The 13,485-nt window shown below is 46.1% G+C and overlaps 1 protein-coding gene and 1 pseudogene across 1 annotated transcript; one reads left to right on the top strand and one right to left on the bottom strand.

Annotated features, from left to right (window-relative positions):
- Window positions 1-1,617: 1,617 nt before the first annotated feature.
- LOC116917178 lies at window positions 1,618-3,316 on the bottom strand (annotated as a pseudogene).
- Window positions 3,317-8,586: 5,270 nt separating this feature from the next.
- LOC123469838 lies at window positions 8,587-10,380 on the top strand. The gene has a single exon (XM_045169184.1). The coding sequence runs from the start codon at window positions 8,587-8,589 to the stop codon at window positions 10,378-10,380; it is 1,794 nt and encodes a 597-aa protein (XP_045025119.1).
- The last annotated feature ends 3,105 nt before the right edge of the window (window positions 10,381-13,485 follow it).

Below are 13,485 nucleotides of genomic sequence, written 5' to 3'. Positions count from 1 at the left end.
GGCTGTTAATTGGCCTGTATTGGCAGCTGCTACTTGAGCATACTCCTGATTCAATCGCTGCCACATTTCTGCTGCATCAGCTGATCCTCCTACTGATGTCTGGTATGAGGTTTCAAGACTACTGTAAATGAGTCCACTAGCAAATGCATCTTTCTCAATCCATGCATCTATTTCGGCTTGATTCTCGACTACGTCTTCATTCCTTATCTGCATAAATAAACAATAAATTTCAATTTTCTGATTTAAAATATTACTGAAAATATTTCCTCTCTGTGGGTACATTTGATCTGACTGATACCTCTCTGTGGGTCAAAAGACTTTACGTTACTTTGAAAAAATTAACAAATTCAATTCTGTCTACTGTGGAATCAAATTACAACACCTCTCTGGTTGCATTACAAAAATTTAAAAAAATACTGCAACTCTCAGTGGGTGTACTGCAAAAAAAAAAACTGCACCTCTCCATGGGTGTATAACAAAAAAAATTACTGCATCTCTCTATGGATGAATTCATAAACACATCAATGAACCTCTCTGTGGGCGTATTACAAAATAACTTCACCTGTCAGTGGGTGTATTTAAAAAAATTTACTGTACCTCTCTGTGGGTAAATTTTAAAAAAATTACAGAACCTCTCTGTGGGTTAAATGCAAAAAAAAGTACTACAGCTCTCTGTCAATTGAAACACATTTTTCACTTACTCTCGACAAGTTAAAATAAATTTATTACCTCTATTGGTCTAGTCTCTGTTCCTTGGATAATGCGCTCCAATCTTTGGCCCGTGCCATGAGAAGCACGCCAAAAGTCCACTGAGAAAAACCAGTCCCATTAAATCTAGCCTGGAATATTCCATTATTCCCACTAATAAGTTGATTTGCCATGCTTCTTTAGATAATTAAGCGGAAAAATTCAAGGGTCCCATAACCTGTTAGAATAAATAATACACAACATAACATATTAATCCTTACTCATACCTTTATTGGTTCATGTTCACACATAGAACAATATCAGAACAGATTAACACGAGACACAGATACAGGAGAGCAGTTGTTACCAGGATGATGATGAAAAGAACAAGGAGGGATCTACACTAGAAGAGATCTGCAGACGACAACTATGACAGTTGATCAATAGCGACACCTATTGATAAAACCTCTTACTTAATGTGTTCCATGGTTGAGATTTTCCTCAACAAATGGGTCTCCCCTCACCAACAGGGTAAAAAAAGAAGTAGTTCAGTAATTTAAACGGAAAATGCATTGTTGTATTCTTCCAAGAGCGTACGACATGTTTCTTCACAAAAACGAACACAACTTGTTTTATCAGTAACACTATATTTAGGAGGGGGAATGCTACAAATATAATAATCACAAGAATGATATACATTTGCAAACATGGGATGTTTAGTTAGGAAACCAGTGATCGATTTATTGCAGTGATCCATAGTATACTAATCGCACAGAACTCCAACATTTTTCCCCCTTCTTCCCATTTATCTATCACCGCCTGTTTTTTTACTAGACTCGCACATCAATCGAAATGAAAGTACATGTCCTACCATTGCTTTACTTTTTTATTTCCTTTTTTCACAATAAAAAATGCACCAATCACCAATTCTGACTTTCTGCTTAGAAACGGAGCGAACAAGTAACTGTCGACTTAAAAGAAAATTAGAGCTTTGAGTTACCCTTGTAAGACGATCATTACTTTGTTTGCGCACACCATTCTCACAGAACCATACAACAGATGATTTTTTAATCACTTTTTGGCTTCCCTCATCGCTGGTGAGTAAAACAAATGGACTAGATTTGATTAAATGGGTCGGGTCAAACAAAGGCCCAAATCGAGGATGACCGAAATTTTTATTACCGAGTTCGTTGCAATTAGAGACAATTTGACGCTCAAGAATCTCCCTATAGTCTTTAAAATCGGCATTACTGATAGAAGTAAGAACACTTGCATCAAAACTATCTACTTCGTCCAAAAAGTCATTTCCCTGATTTTCAATACTTTCGCATTTCTCGTCAACATCAAGCTCATTGCTGAGTTCGTTTTGACGTACTGCCTGATTCATTTTCCAAGCTAACCGATTGTCGAAATTGAAACACTCAGCATCTGAAACAATGACTCCCATGCTAACCATGGTCGATTTAGAATCTTCTTTTGCTCTTAAGATGGTCGCCTCTATTTCTTCAATGGACGGAAGAGATTTACAAAAATAACTCTCGCCGCTCCCCCCAAAGCGATCAAGGTTTTTTCAATTCTGGGCAATCTAATTCCATCTGATTTAGACGATGAAATCAAGCGCAATTGAACATCAATTTTGCGACATCGATTGTACAGAAAATCTTGTAAAGTAAAAGTTAATTGACTACTGCCAACAGGAGTGAACGATCGTGCTGCTTTGAAATAGGATTCACAGGGCTGGCTTTATAGAAAACAGATAGAAAACAGCCATGGCATAAATAGTTCAGGGGTCCCGCTTTCTTGTAATCTTAAAATTAACATTACCAATGAATGGGCATTGATTTCGATGCACAAGTAAGCGTTCAGCGTGATGAAATGCTTCGCTAAAGGATATACGTCATCGCAGGACAACAAATAACGCCAGTATCTGAGACAAAATACACAGTACCACAGACGGTACACTCGTTCTAATGGCTCTAATTTCTTGTCTAGGAAACTGGAAGTAACTTTGTTCATAAGATTGAGATAAAACCGTGTCGCTTCCGACCCAGAGACAATACCCAACAATTCGGTTAACCGGGGATTACACAGACGAGTTACAGCATCATAATTCATCTTATCAATGAGTTCTAAATCTCGATCTCGCAATCCATGCTTGTCTTTGGTAACACCAATGTTTTTTATAAGATTTATAATGTGAGCAGGACTGGCAATTTTGTTACCAGACGGTAAGATATTTTGGGTTTTCCAAAATCGCGTTTGTAGTTTCGCGCCAAGGTGAATGGTGTCTTGAACAGGTATGCAATCTCTAAGAAAATCACACAAAAAAAACTTCCACCTTTTCCGAAGATACAGTGCGTTGACTGGAATTGCAGCTGGGAGCTCGGATTGAGGAGTTGAGAAGAAAGAGACAGAGAAGCCACGAGACGCCATAGGTTCCGCATCACCTTCATTTCTCTTGAATCTCCATCAGTAGAATAAATCAGAACTTGTATTCCCTCTGCAGTTAATTTTTCCTTCACATGGTTAAGACGATTTTTCACATTACCGGCCGTAAACTTGTTGCTTGCGTCCGTAGGCGAAAAGTCGGATCGCAGGGAGGCCGACAACAATTGGCTGGATCATGCCAATCATAACAACACTAAAGAAAATATGGAATTTAAAACAATCCACCAATAAATGTAAATAACAATTGAAATACGCTTACCTAGCCCTGTCGTGATGATCAAATTGATTTAAGATATCCTGAGCGGTACGGGCATTTGACGCAGTTGAATCCGGAAAGCCATTAGATGTTAATGGATTGGAAAATCCCATTAAACAATTCTTTTTGCGTAGTACTCGACTCGACCTACGACTCCCGTCGCATCTTCTGATAAGCAAATAATAAGAGGTGCACCGTTTGAAACTAAATACTCCTTTACTTTGGAAACATTTAAGCAATCCTCGTCGACTGAAATGTCAAACTTGACAAGCTTCTGATGTATTGTAGTAGGAGACGGAAATATTCCCGGAAAATTCGCGTAAAAAATTTCGTAAAGGCGACGACCTCCAAGTATCCAAACGTTAAGGCAGAAATGTTCTAATACAGCATCGTTATGACGGATTTTATTTGGACTCTTCCCATTCTGAGTTATAGATTGTTGCATCATTCTTTTTAACAGCGATTGGCCAGGTAGACCTACTTCAAACTGTTGTCCTTGGAATGATTGCAGAAGTGAATATTTATCCTCTAGATTCTTCAATTGCAAGCGGAGGGAATCGTTTTCTTGACGCTCCGTAAAATCTTCAATATCTTTCAGTATTTCAAAGTAGTGAGGAATGCGACTTTGAGCAGCGGCACAAGATGCTTTTAACAATGTTCTTTGACGTCGAAATTCTCTGCTGTTCCAATTTGATTTCAGAGTGGAGGTGCTTGGAACTTCCTCTCCTCGTTCTTCCTGTGCTCCTCCAGCTGAATTGTGTCAGAGATTTTTCTTCTTTTTCACCTTCTTACTTGTCGATGAAGATGGTGCTTTCGATCGCTTAGTCGATTGAGGGAATTACACTGTGGGAATCGCACTGCATGATGCCAAGTTATTTATTATATCAGCATCTTGTTCATCTAGATAATAAGAGAAGATATGGATGTTCGTAATTCATTCATCTTTCACTGTACTAAAGGAAATACCTGGATGCGTGAAAGACGTGGAAGCAGTTTCTGTCTGTTTCTGGGCTCCATCGAAACTGGAAAGATACATGAAAGACGATGAGGCGTTGGTTGAAGTTTCACCTGAGGGTGTTTCAGCAGTCTGTTGTTGGAGAACATCTAAAATGAAAACACATTCATAATTCCAATTTTTCCCAGATGGGAAAAAACAATTCATGAAGTAAATACGAGTAAAAAGCATAACATAAACAGAATATGATGAATACAAAAGCTACCTGATTCGATCATACATGTAGATACAGATGAATCCATGTTTACAGTAATCTCTTGTTGGATGTTCTTTATGCTAGGATTATGCACTTGGACTATTACAAATTCCAACTGCTGTGGACTGGGAATGTTCAGATCGTTTCCATTGCAAGCTGCAATTTACATATGGCAGAGTTCGACTGCTTCATCAAACAGGTGATAATATTTTCTTTAATTGAAAACAAAGAAGACATGTTCTGAAGTTTTAGTCGGTTTCCCCAACGTAGGAGATATTCTTCTAATGTCAACTTATTCGCAGTTGTGGTTGCCTCTTCATCCACTAGAAAATCAGAATCAATTTTAAAAGTCAGCTGGTCACTTCCAGGTTTCCCTGTTGTAAAAAATCGGTTATCTATATCATGAAAATTAAAAAACACTTAAAACTTATTAGATATACCAGTCATTACTTTCCAGAAGAGAACGTTGTTGATTTAGACTTGTTCTTCTTTTCATGAGGGGATAACACACTTTGGTAGCTTTCTAGGACTTGTTTACAGACTTCACTGATGACGCGAAGAACAACTTTGTCTCCAGGTAATGTTATGTTTGTAGGCAATGTTGTATGAGACATAGATGTCGCGGTGATCGTGGCAGCTGAGTGGTGGGCATTCGGGCTCGCAACTCTTTGCAGTAAAGTTCTTCTTTCCATGTCCGTTTCGAGTGTCGTCTTAACCTTGTATTGTAATAACGTGCGTCCGTACAATATACGCAGATCTTACAAAGACACAACATGGCGCAGTTGGTATCACCTTTAGTTCCCTGTAATTGGTGGTAACGAGTTTAACAGATCGCAAATTCTTCTCATCGCGTGTTCGGTGGTTGCCGCCATCTTGAAATAGTAGCCATCACGTTCGCACTAGACATTGAAGTGTAGGTTCAGGTACATTTTACTCTTCAGTGCAGACGTGTGGAGAGTCCTAATTTTTTTCCAGTTTGTAAGTAAGATCATTCGTTGCGACACCAATTTGTCGAGTTATCGTTCGAACGATTCATTTGGCAGTGTCGGTGATCAAAAACATTCTGGTTCACGCATATCGTGTAGTGGTTCGCCGGTATGAAAAGTATACTCTGTGGATCGTCATTTACTTCATATCTACTGTAACATTTTATGCAATACCTGGTGGGCACCGTTGTGCTAAGGCGCACATACGTGACTGTATTATTTCCGGTGTTTAACCTATCGTGAGTGTGTTGTGAGTCGTGCATGGACGCCCCATATTTTTTGAGACATCCTCGTCGTCAACGTTCATCCCAAGTTTCTCGTATCCGGATCCCACGACCACACAGCATGACGACAACAGCAGACGCGTTGGCAGCAGCCAACGCAGCGACAGCAGCCATCGCAACGACCGATGCCCGAATTGACGCCATTGAAACCGGCCAAACGGCCATAGCGAACAAGTTAGCTCAAATTATGGTTCTTATTCAAGCGGGCGGTGGCGCAGCTGGCGGCGTTGCGGGAGGCGGTTGTGCTGGCAGGAGTGGTGGTGCTGGTGGAGGCGGTGGCGGTTCTGGCGCTGGTGGAGGTGGTGGCGGTGGCGGAGCTGGTGGAGGCGGTGGCGCTGGTGGTTGCGGCGGAGGCGGCCATCCGGTGTTCCCACAACGACGGCGGCTGGACCCCTCTGGCGTAGACAAGCTTCATAGTGACATATCTATTCCACTTTTGAAATCATGGAGAAACCGGTGGAATGATTTCGCTGAGTTAAGTCAGTTGGCTATTTATCCCAACTCGGAGCAGATGGCCGCATTTCGGATGACTCTGGATTCTACGATGCAGCAAGTGATGGAAGTAGGATTGGGCATCACGCCGGCAACCATAACTACACCCGAGGACGTACTCGACCGTATAGCAGATTACATCCGAGCCAAGCGAAACGTCGCGCTTGACCGGGTAGCATTTGAAAAACGTCGACAGGGACCGTCGGAGTCATTTGATGATTTCTTCATCGGATTGCGTCGTCTAGCTGATGCAGCAGATTTGTGCGGAACGTGTTCAGAGACAAGACTCGTGACACGCATCATTGCTGGAACCCGGGATTCGGAAACAAAAAAGAAGTTGTTGGCCATCAGCCCGTTTCCGTCGCTGCAAGATACGGTCAACATTTGTCGTAGCGAGGAATCAGCACGGGCAAATGAGCGCACCCTCAGCAGACAATCGGGAGTGGCAGCAACAACAACAAAGCCATCTCAACCAGATCGTCGCTCATCAAAAGGCGAATGTGGTTCGTGTGGTCGTGCATCTCACGATCAAGGGGAATCCTGCCCAGCAAGCGGGAAGTCATGTCACACATGCGGGAAACTGGGTCACTTTTCCCCTAAATGCCCTAATCGAGAAAAGGATAAAAACGGGAAAGGCGGTGGCACGAGCATGGGCGCTAAATCCAAAATGGCGCACATCATTATCGGAAATATTCAAGCAAATCACAAGCGTCGTGGATCCCCTACCATCTCATTGGAGGTACTGAAAGACACCGGTGAGGGAGCTGTGAGGCTAACCAACGTTATTCCAGACCCTGGAGCTGAAGTAAGTGTATGCGGGAGAGACATCATGGAGGCCATCGGGTAATCAGAGAAACAGCTATCAGCCTCTTCTTTTGATTTGGTGATGACCGACCGTTCATCCCCGCTTTTGTCGATTGGGCAACGGGATCTTTCAGTGCGATACGGTGACCGAGACGCCCGCATCACGGCTGTGTTTTGCCCCGAGGTTAACGGAATGCTGTTGTGTCGGGTAGACTGCATCAGTTTGAATATTTTACATCAGGATTACCCTAAACCGTTTAGCTTCGGTGGCAGCAGCGGACGTGCCATCACGTCCGGAAACTACAGCAGAACCACCTGGTGCCCCCTTTCTTCGTGGAGTTTACATCCCGATGGAGCCCAGCACGGAACAAATTTCTCTCATCGAATCAGCCATCGTAGCTGAGTTTGAGACGGTGTTCGACCAAGATGATGAGCTTCGCAAAATGGTGGGACCAGACATGGTGATTCAAGTGCGGGAGGATGCCGTTCCATTTTATGTCAATGGGGCACGACCGATTCCGTTTGGTGACCGTGCAGATGTGAAAAATCTGTTGGATAATCTAATTACGAAAAAAGTGATTGTGCCGGTCAGCGAACCATCGGAGTGGGCAGCTCCATTAGTAGTGATCCGTGGTGCAAACGGGAAAATCAGGCTATGTGTTGATCACACGCGGCTGAACAAGTTCGTCCTTCGGCCAACGCACCCAACCCGCACGCCGTGAGATGCAGTGGCGGAAATCGATAGTGAGTGTCGCTTCTTCACCAGCTTCGACGCCGTGAATGGATATTATCAGATCCCGCTTCATCCATCCAGCCAACCCCTGACAACATTCATGACGCCATGGGGGCGATACAAATTTCTACGCGCGTTTATGGGCCTATGTAGTTCAGGAGACGAATATAACCGTCGAGCAGACGCCGCCTTCGCGGCCATGACGAATACAGTTCGCGTGGTGGATAATTTACTGCGATTTGATCGCTCATTTCCCACCCATGTCGCGGGAGTATGCGCCATTTTGCAGGCCGCCCGCGTAGCCGGGATCACGTTCAGCAGGGAAAAATTTCGGTTCGCCAAATCCCGACTTTCGTGGGTCAGGTACGACATCCAGCATGGCGGTATCACCATCGAGGAGGATAAACTGCGAGCGTTGTCACAGTTTCCGCGTCCAACCAACATCTCGGAGCTCCGGTCATTTATGGGCTTAGTGGAGCAATTGGCCGGATTCTCCACGGAGGTGGCGGCAGCAAAAGCTCCTCTTCGCCCTCTGCTCAGTACCCGTAATCCATATGTATGGAACGCAGACCATGATCAAGCTTTTGAAGCAGTAAAAGTGGCCCTCACATCACCACCAGTGATAGTCCATTTTGATCCAGGACGCGAAACTATCATATAGGTCGACGCATCCCGAAAAAACGGCATGGGGTATGCGTTATTGCAGCGCCACGGCGATTCATGGAGGTTGGTGGACGCTAACTCGCGGTGGTGCACGGACACGGAGTCCAAATATGCTATCGTAGAGCTTGAACTAGCAGCTGTGGAGTGGGCCATCCGGAAGTGCCGTTTATATTTATCCGGCCTCCCAAATTTTACATTAATGGTGGACCATCAGGCGTTGGTATCCATTTTAGACAAGTATACTCTCGACGCCATTGACAACCCGAAAATTCAACGCCTCAAGGAGCGATTATCACCTTACTCATTCACGACGGTGTGGCGAAAGGGAAAAGATCACGCAATACCGGACGCGCTATCACGCGCTCCGGTAAACGACCCGGTAGCAGAGGACCAATGCATTGGAACGGAGCTGGCATTTACGGTATGCAAAGTAGCCATTCAGAGCGTCAATAACATCCTCGACCTTGCAGACGACGCAGCTTCAACACCACATCTACCGGACACGCTGATGGAGGAGTTACGGACAGCGGCTGCAGCAGATCCCCATTATGCTGATTTAATTGTGGCAATTGAGACCGGATTTCCGGCCAACCGAACACACACTCCAACGCATGTCCGACAATATTGGTCCATCCGAGAGCAGTTATCGACAGACGGCGGCATCGTGTTATACGGATCACGTATAGTGACTCCATCCGCTTCGCGCCGTGGCATTCTGGCAAAATTGCATGCATCTCATCAAGGGATTGTGAGGACCAAACGTCGAGCGCAACAGACGGTGTATTGGCCAGGTATCTCCAATGATATCATGATGCTGGTGGAACGGTGCGACATCTGCCAGGAACGATTGGCTAGCCAAGCTCAAGAACCATTATTGGCGGACCCATTGCCGTCATACGTGTTCGAAGATGTATCGGCAGACTTATTCCAACACGGATCGCTACACGTGTTGGTTTACGCCGATCGATTGTCAGGATGGCCGGTGGTGCATCAGTGGCGCCATGACCCTACGGCCCGGGAGGTGGTGCAGGCGGTCATCAACAATTTTGTGGAGTTAGGCGTGCCGATGCGACTTCGGTCGGACAACGGCCCGCAGTTCGAAGCGGGCGTTTTTCAAGCGGCCCTAAAGCGCTGGGGTGTGTCATGGGGCAATTCCACTCCTCATTACCCCCAAAGCAACGGGCACGCGGAAGCAGCTGTAAAAACGGTGAAAGAGCTGGTACTGAAGCTAGCCCCGTCGGGGGATTTATCGTCGGAAGAGTTCCTTGCTGGCCTGCTGGAATTTCGAAACACCCCGCATGCAACTGGGTTATCACCGGCTCAAATAGTATTTGGCCATCAGCTCCGATCTATGGTGCCCGCCCATCGATCCTCCTATTTCAATCAATGGAAAGACGTCATGGATGCGCGAGAGCGTCAGGCGGAAGCAGATGCAAACACAAAATTCCGATACGACCTACGATCACGCCCACTGCCATCGTTACCGGTCGGTTCACCAGTACGCGTCCAAGATCCGAAAACGAAATTATGGAGCCATAGCGGAGTGATCGTCGCGGTCGGACAATACCGGTCCTATCGGATCAAGTTTGCCAGCGGCAGTGTACTCTGGCGTAACAGGTGGTTCATCCGCTTGATGGTTCCGGCAGCGACCGAGAGCGGGAGCAGCGAAGAATCCACGTCACCAACACCAGAAGCGCACGATACGAAGGCAGATGCGGAGACGCCAGGGAAAGAGCAACCCCAGTTGGGCCCCCCTCCAGTAGTTCTACGCCGAAGCACCCATACGCGCAAACCGCGCGTAACGTTCTCCATTTAATTATATTAATGTATCTTGGTCAACTGTACACGGAAGGGATTCGATACCGACCGTCGGCTCGGGAAGAGTTGTTATGTTTGTAGGCAATGTTGTATGAGACATAGATGTCGCGGTGATCGCGGCAGCTGAGTGGTGGGCATTCGGGCTCGCAACTCTTTGCAGTAAAGTTCTTCTTTTAATGTCCGTTTCGAGTGTCGTCTTAACCTTGTATTGTAATAACGTGCGTCCGTACAATATACGCAGGTCTTTCAAAGACACAACAGGTAAGAGCATAAAACTTTTTGGGTTGGAAGTAAATGTTTTGCCAAATTGTTCTTGTCTTTCTGTCAACGACATATTTTTTGTCATCTCATCCGAACCTAACACTTTTCCAACAAATTCCTCTATTTCTTTCATAGTTGATTCGTCAATTTTTGCAAGGACACGAATTCCGACGTAACCAAGACTAGAAAGTTTATTTTTTATATGGGTTGGAATAACTACATGTTTTTCTTCAAGCACTTTCAAAGTGTCACTACTGTCTTCGCTGCTCATTTTCACATGAACCACGCGGCCAACTGTAATGAGAAGAATGCAAAATAGTCATCTGCTTGCGTCTGCTTCACGGAAGTTTAGTCAAACTTCGAGAAAATTCGGAAATTGTTGTAGAATTCCTTAAGATTTTTTGGAATTTCGAGAAATTCTTATGATTCTTGGGGTATTCTGAGAAATTCTTGGGAATCTTGGGAGTTTTCAGATATCCTTGGGATTATTAAGGATTTTTGAGGAATTCTTGGGATTCTTCGGGATTCTTGCCTACTTTTCCGAGGGTGTACGATGATTCTTATGAGTCGACAACCCCTCGGGTACGACACCGCATCCACGGCCTTTCCTCTCAAACAGCCCCGAAGGTACTGATACTTCTGCTCCTCTGACAGTGAGGCATCGTCGCGGTAAGTCGACCAAGCGGCCTTCCAACTTCCCCACGCCGCTATCTCTCCATTAAACACCGGAAGCGGTAACGCTGGGCGATTGACGAGTGTCGTATTCGTCGGCGCAGAGTCTCGTTTCTGAGACTCCACCAACTGATCCAACACCACCATTTCACTCAGCGCTATGTCTAGCTGCTCGCGGTCATTCACTCTCTCTTCTGCCGTCGAGATTTCTGCTAGCTTCCGTGTAATCTCCTTTATTCTTTCATGTCTGGTCTGCGTTTTGAGTTTATTCACTCGCCGCCCCCCTTTGTCTCGTGACGACTTCACCACAAGAGCGGCACCCATTAATTCAGTCAAAAGTGTGTATCGTTCGGCCGTCAACTCATCTCTTGTCTCACAAGAGGTGGTTGCCGCCGACGCGCTGCTTGAGTGACGGCTTCTCGCCGTTGCTCCTTCCTCTATGGAGTCTCCCACCGTTCCGGTGGTTTCCCTCTGCTTTGTCTGTCGAGTCTGCCTCAGCTCAATAAGGAGATCTTCCTTGATTTTTTTCATCGCTTTGGCTGACTCGAGCATGACTCAGTTTGTCAGCGAGTAATCTTGCCGGATTGACCCGATAAGGGCTGTTTCTCGGGCGTCCATCTCTTCTCTTATTCTCTTCGTCCATTCCTTGAAGCTATTCTCTACTAAGGCTGACTGTCTTTGATCTATTTGGGCCTTGACCTGCGGGAGCAGCACGCTGATTCTGCGCACCTCCGCTTCTAGAGTCCTTGCCTTTCATTCGAGCGCTGATATCACAGCATCCTGTCTCTCGGCCGTCTCGCAGAACTCTAGTTCCAGCCATTGAGATTCTTTGGTGACCCTCGCCTCGACTCTCTCCAGCCATTCATTGAGTCTGGCGATGTCGTTTTTGGCTTCGTCTAATGCCACTTCCTGCAACGCGAACCGTTCGTCTGACACCTCCGCAGCCACTGCTGCTCGGGTCTTGACCGATCTTGGTTCCCTGCTCATCTTTTTCCTTTTATTTTACCGAAAGAATTTAATCAGATTATGACGCGATAGTTTCGGTTTCAACAAATTTTTATTTCTCTCAAACAAAACGATAATACAAGGCCTTTTCAGGCTGAATAAGGGCTCTGCGGTGACTTCAATACCACCTCCTCGTCGTCTGAAGTGGAGATCCCGTGCTTGCGGAATTGTTTGGCCAGTGCTTTCTCTGTCCGGGCCGGTTTGCTCCGGCTTCCTCTACTAGATCGAGGTGTTTCCTTTCGAGAATGTTTACTGCTGCTTCGAGACTTAGAAGATTTTGATGACCACACCGGGGTCACTAAGATGGCTTCGGGAGCCGGAGTGGACGGGCCGGGTTGTGGCACAGCTGCCGGGAGTGGCGTGATGTTTAGCACCGTCGGTCTGACGATCGGTGAGGGGACGTAGTGCTCTGGTGTTTTAGCTGCGAGTCTCCTGGCGGCTGACGACTTGTCCAGCTCCACTTCTCTCTGAACCAGCGCCTCTTTTTCCCGCCGAAGCAGGCAGGTTTGCTGCAAGTATAGAGCAGTCTCCGTCGCCTCCTTCTCCTTGCGCTGGGCGATGATAATCGCAAGTGCGTGCTCTTCCTTCACCCGTTGAACGGCCTCGAGTTCCGCCCTCTCCTTGTCATTGAGGAACTTCAAGTCCTGGTCTGCCTGTCTGGGGTAGAGGACAAACCGGGCTGAAGGTGAAATCTTGGGCTTGACAGGTGCTGAGGTTGCACGTGGGAATGGCTCCCTGAGCCCGAGTCGCCGGAAAACTTCTCTCGGGACTCTCGGAATTGTTTTTTCGGACTTTGACAAATTTTAACACAGATATCTCGGGTTCGAAGGACCAATTTCAGGATTATCTCCCGTAGGGCCAGTTAACTGCTGGCGCAGATGGTCAGTCGGGACTTACGGGGGTGAGCCTGCCAGGCGGTTTTGACCTTCGCTCGGTTAACCTTTTGGGCATAAAAGTGCCGTAGCACGTTTCAGGGACTACAGCTGTCGCCTTTATCGGGCTATAGCTAGAAGTTCCAGCGACTGCTTTTCTCCTTATCAGGCTAGAGCGACGTCGGAAGTCTGCTGGGCCTTGTCGGGCTCAACAGAGGTTGCTGCCGCTTGAGTCTTACTCTTTTCGCGGTGATGACTGGATCCCGGGTCTTCGGTCGGCTCTGTTCGCAGGC

This window comes from Daphnia magna, linkage group LG2, assembly GCF_020631705.1.
Source record: "Daphnia magna isolate NIES linkage group LG2, ASM2063170v1.1, whole genome shotgun sequence".
NCBI classification, from domain to species: Eukaryota; Metazoa; Arthropoda; class Branchiopoda; order Diplostraca; family Daphniidae; genus Daphnia; species Daphnia magna.
Note: the sequence above shows the minus strand (reverse complement) of the source record. Positions and strands in the feature narration are given on the sequence as shown.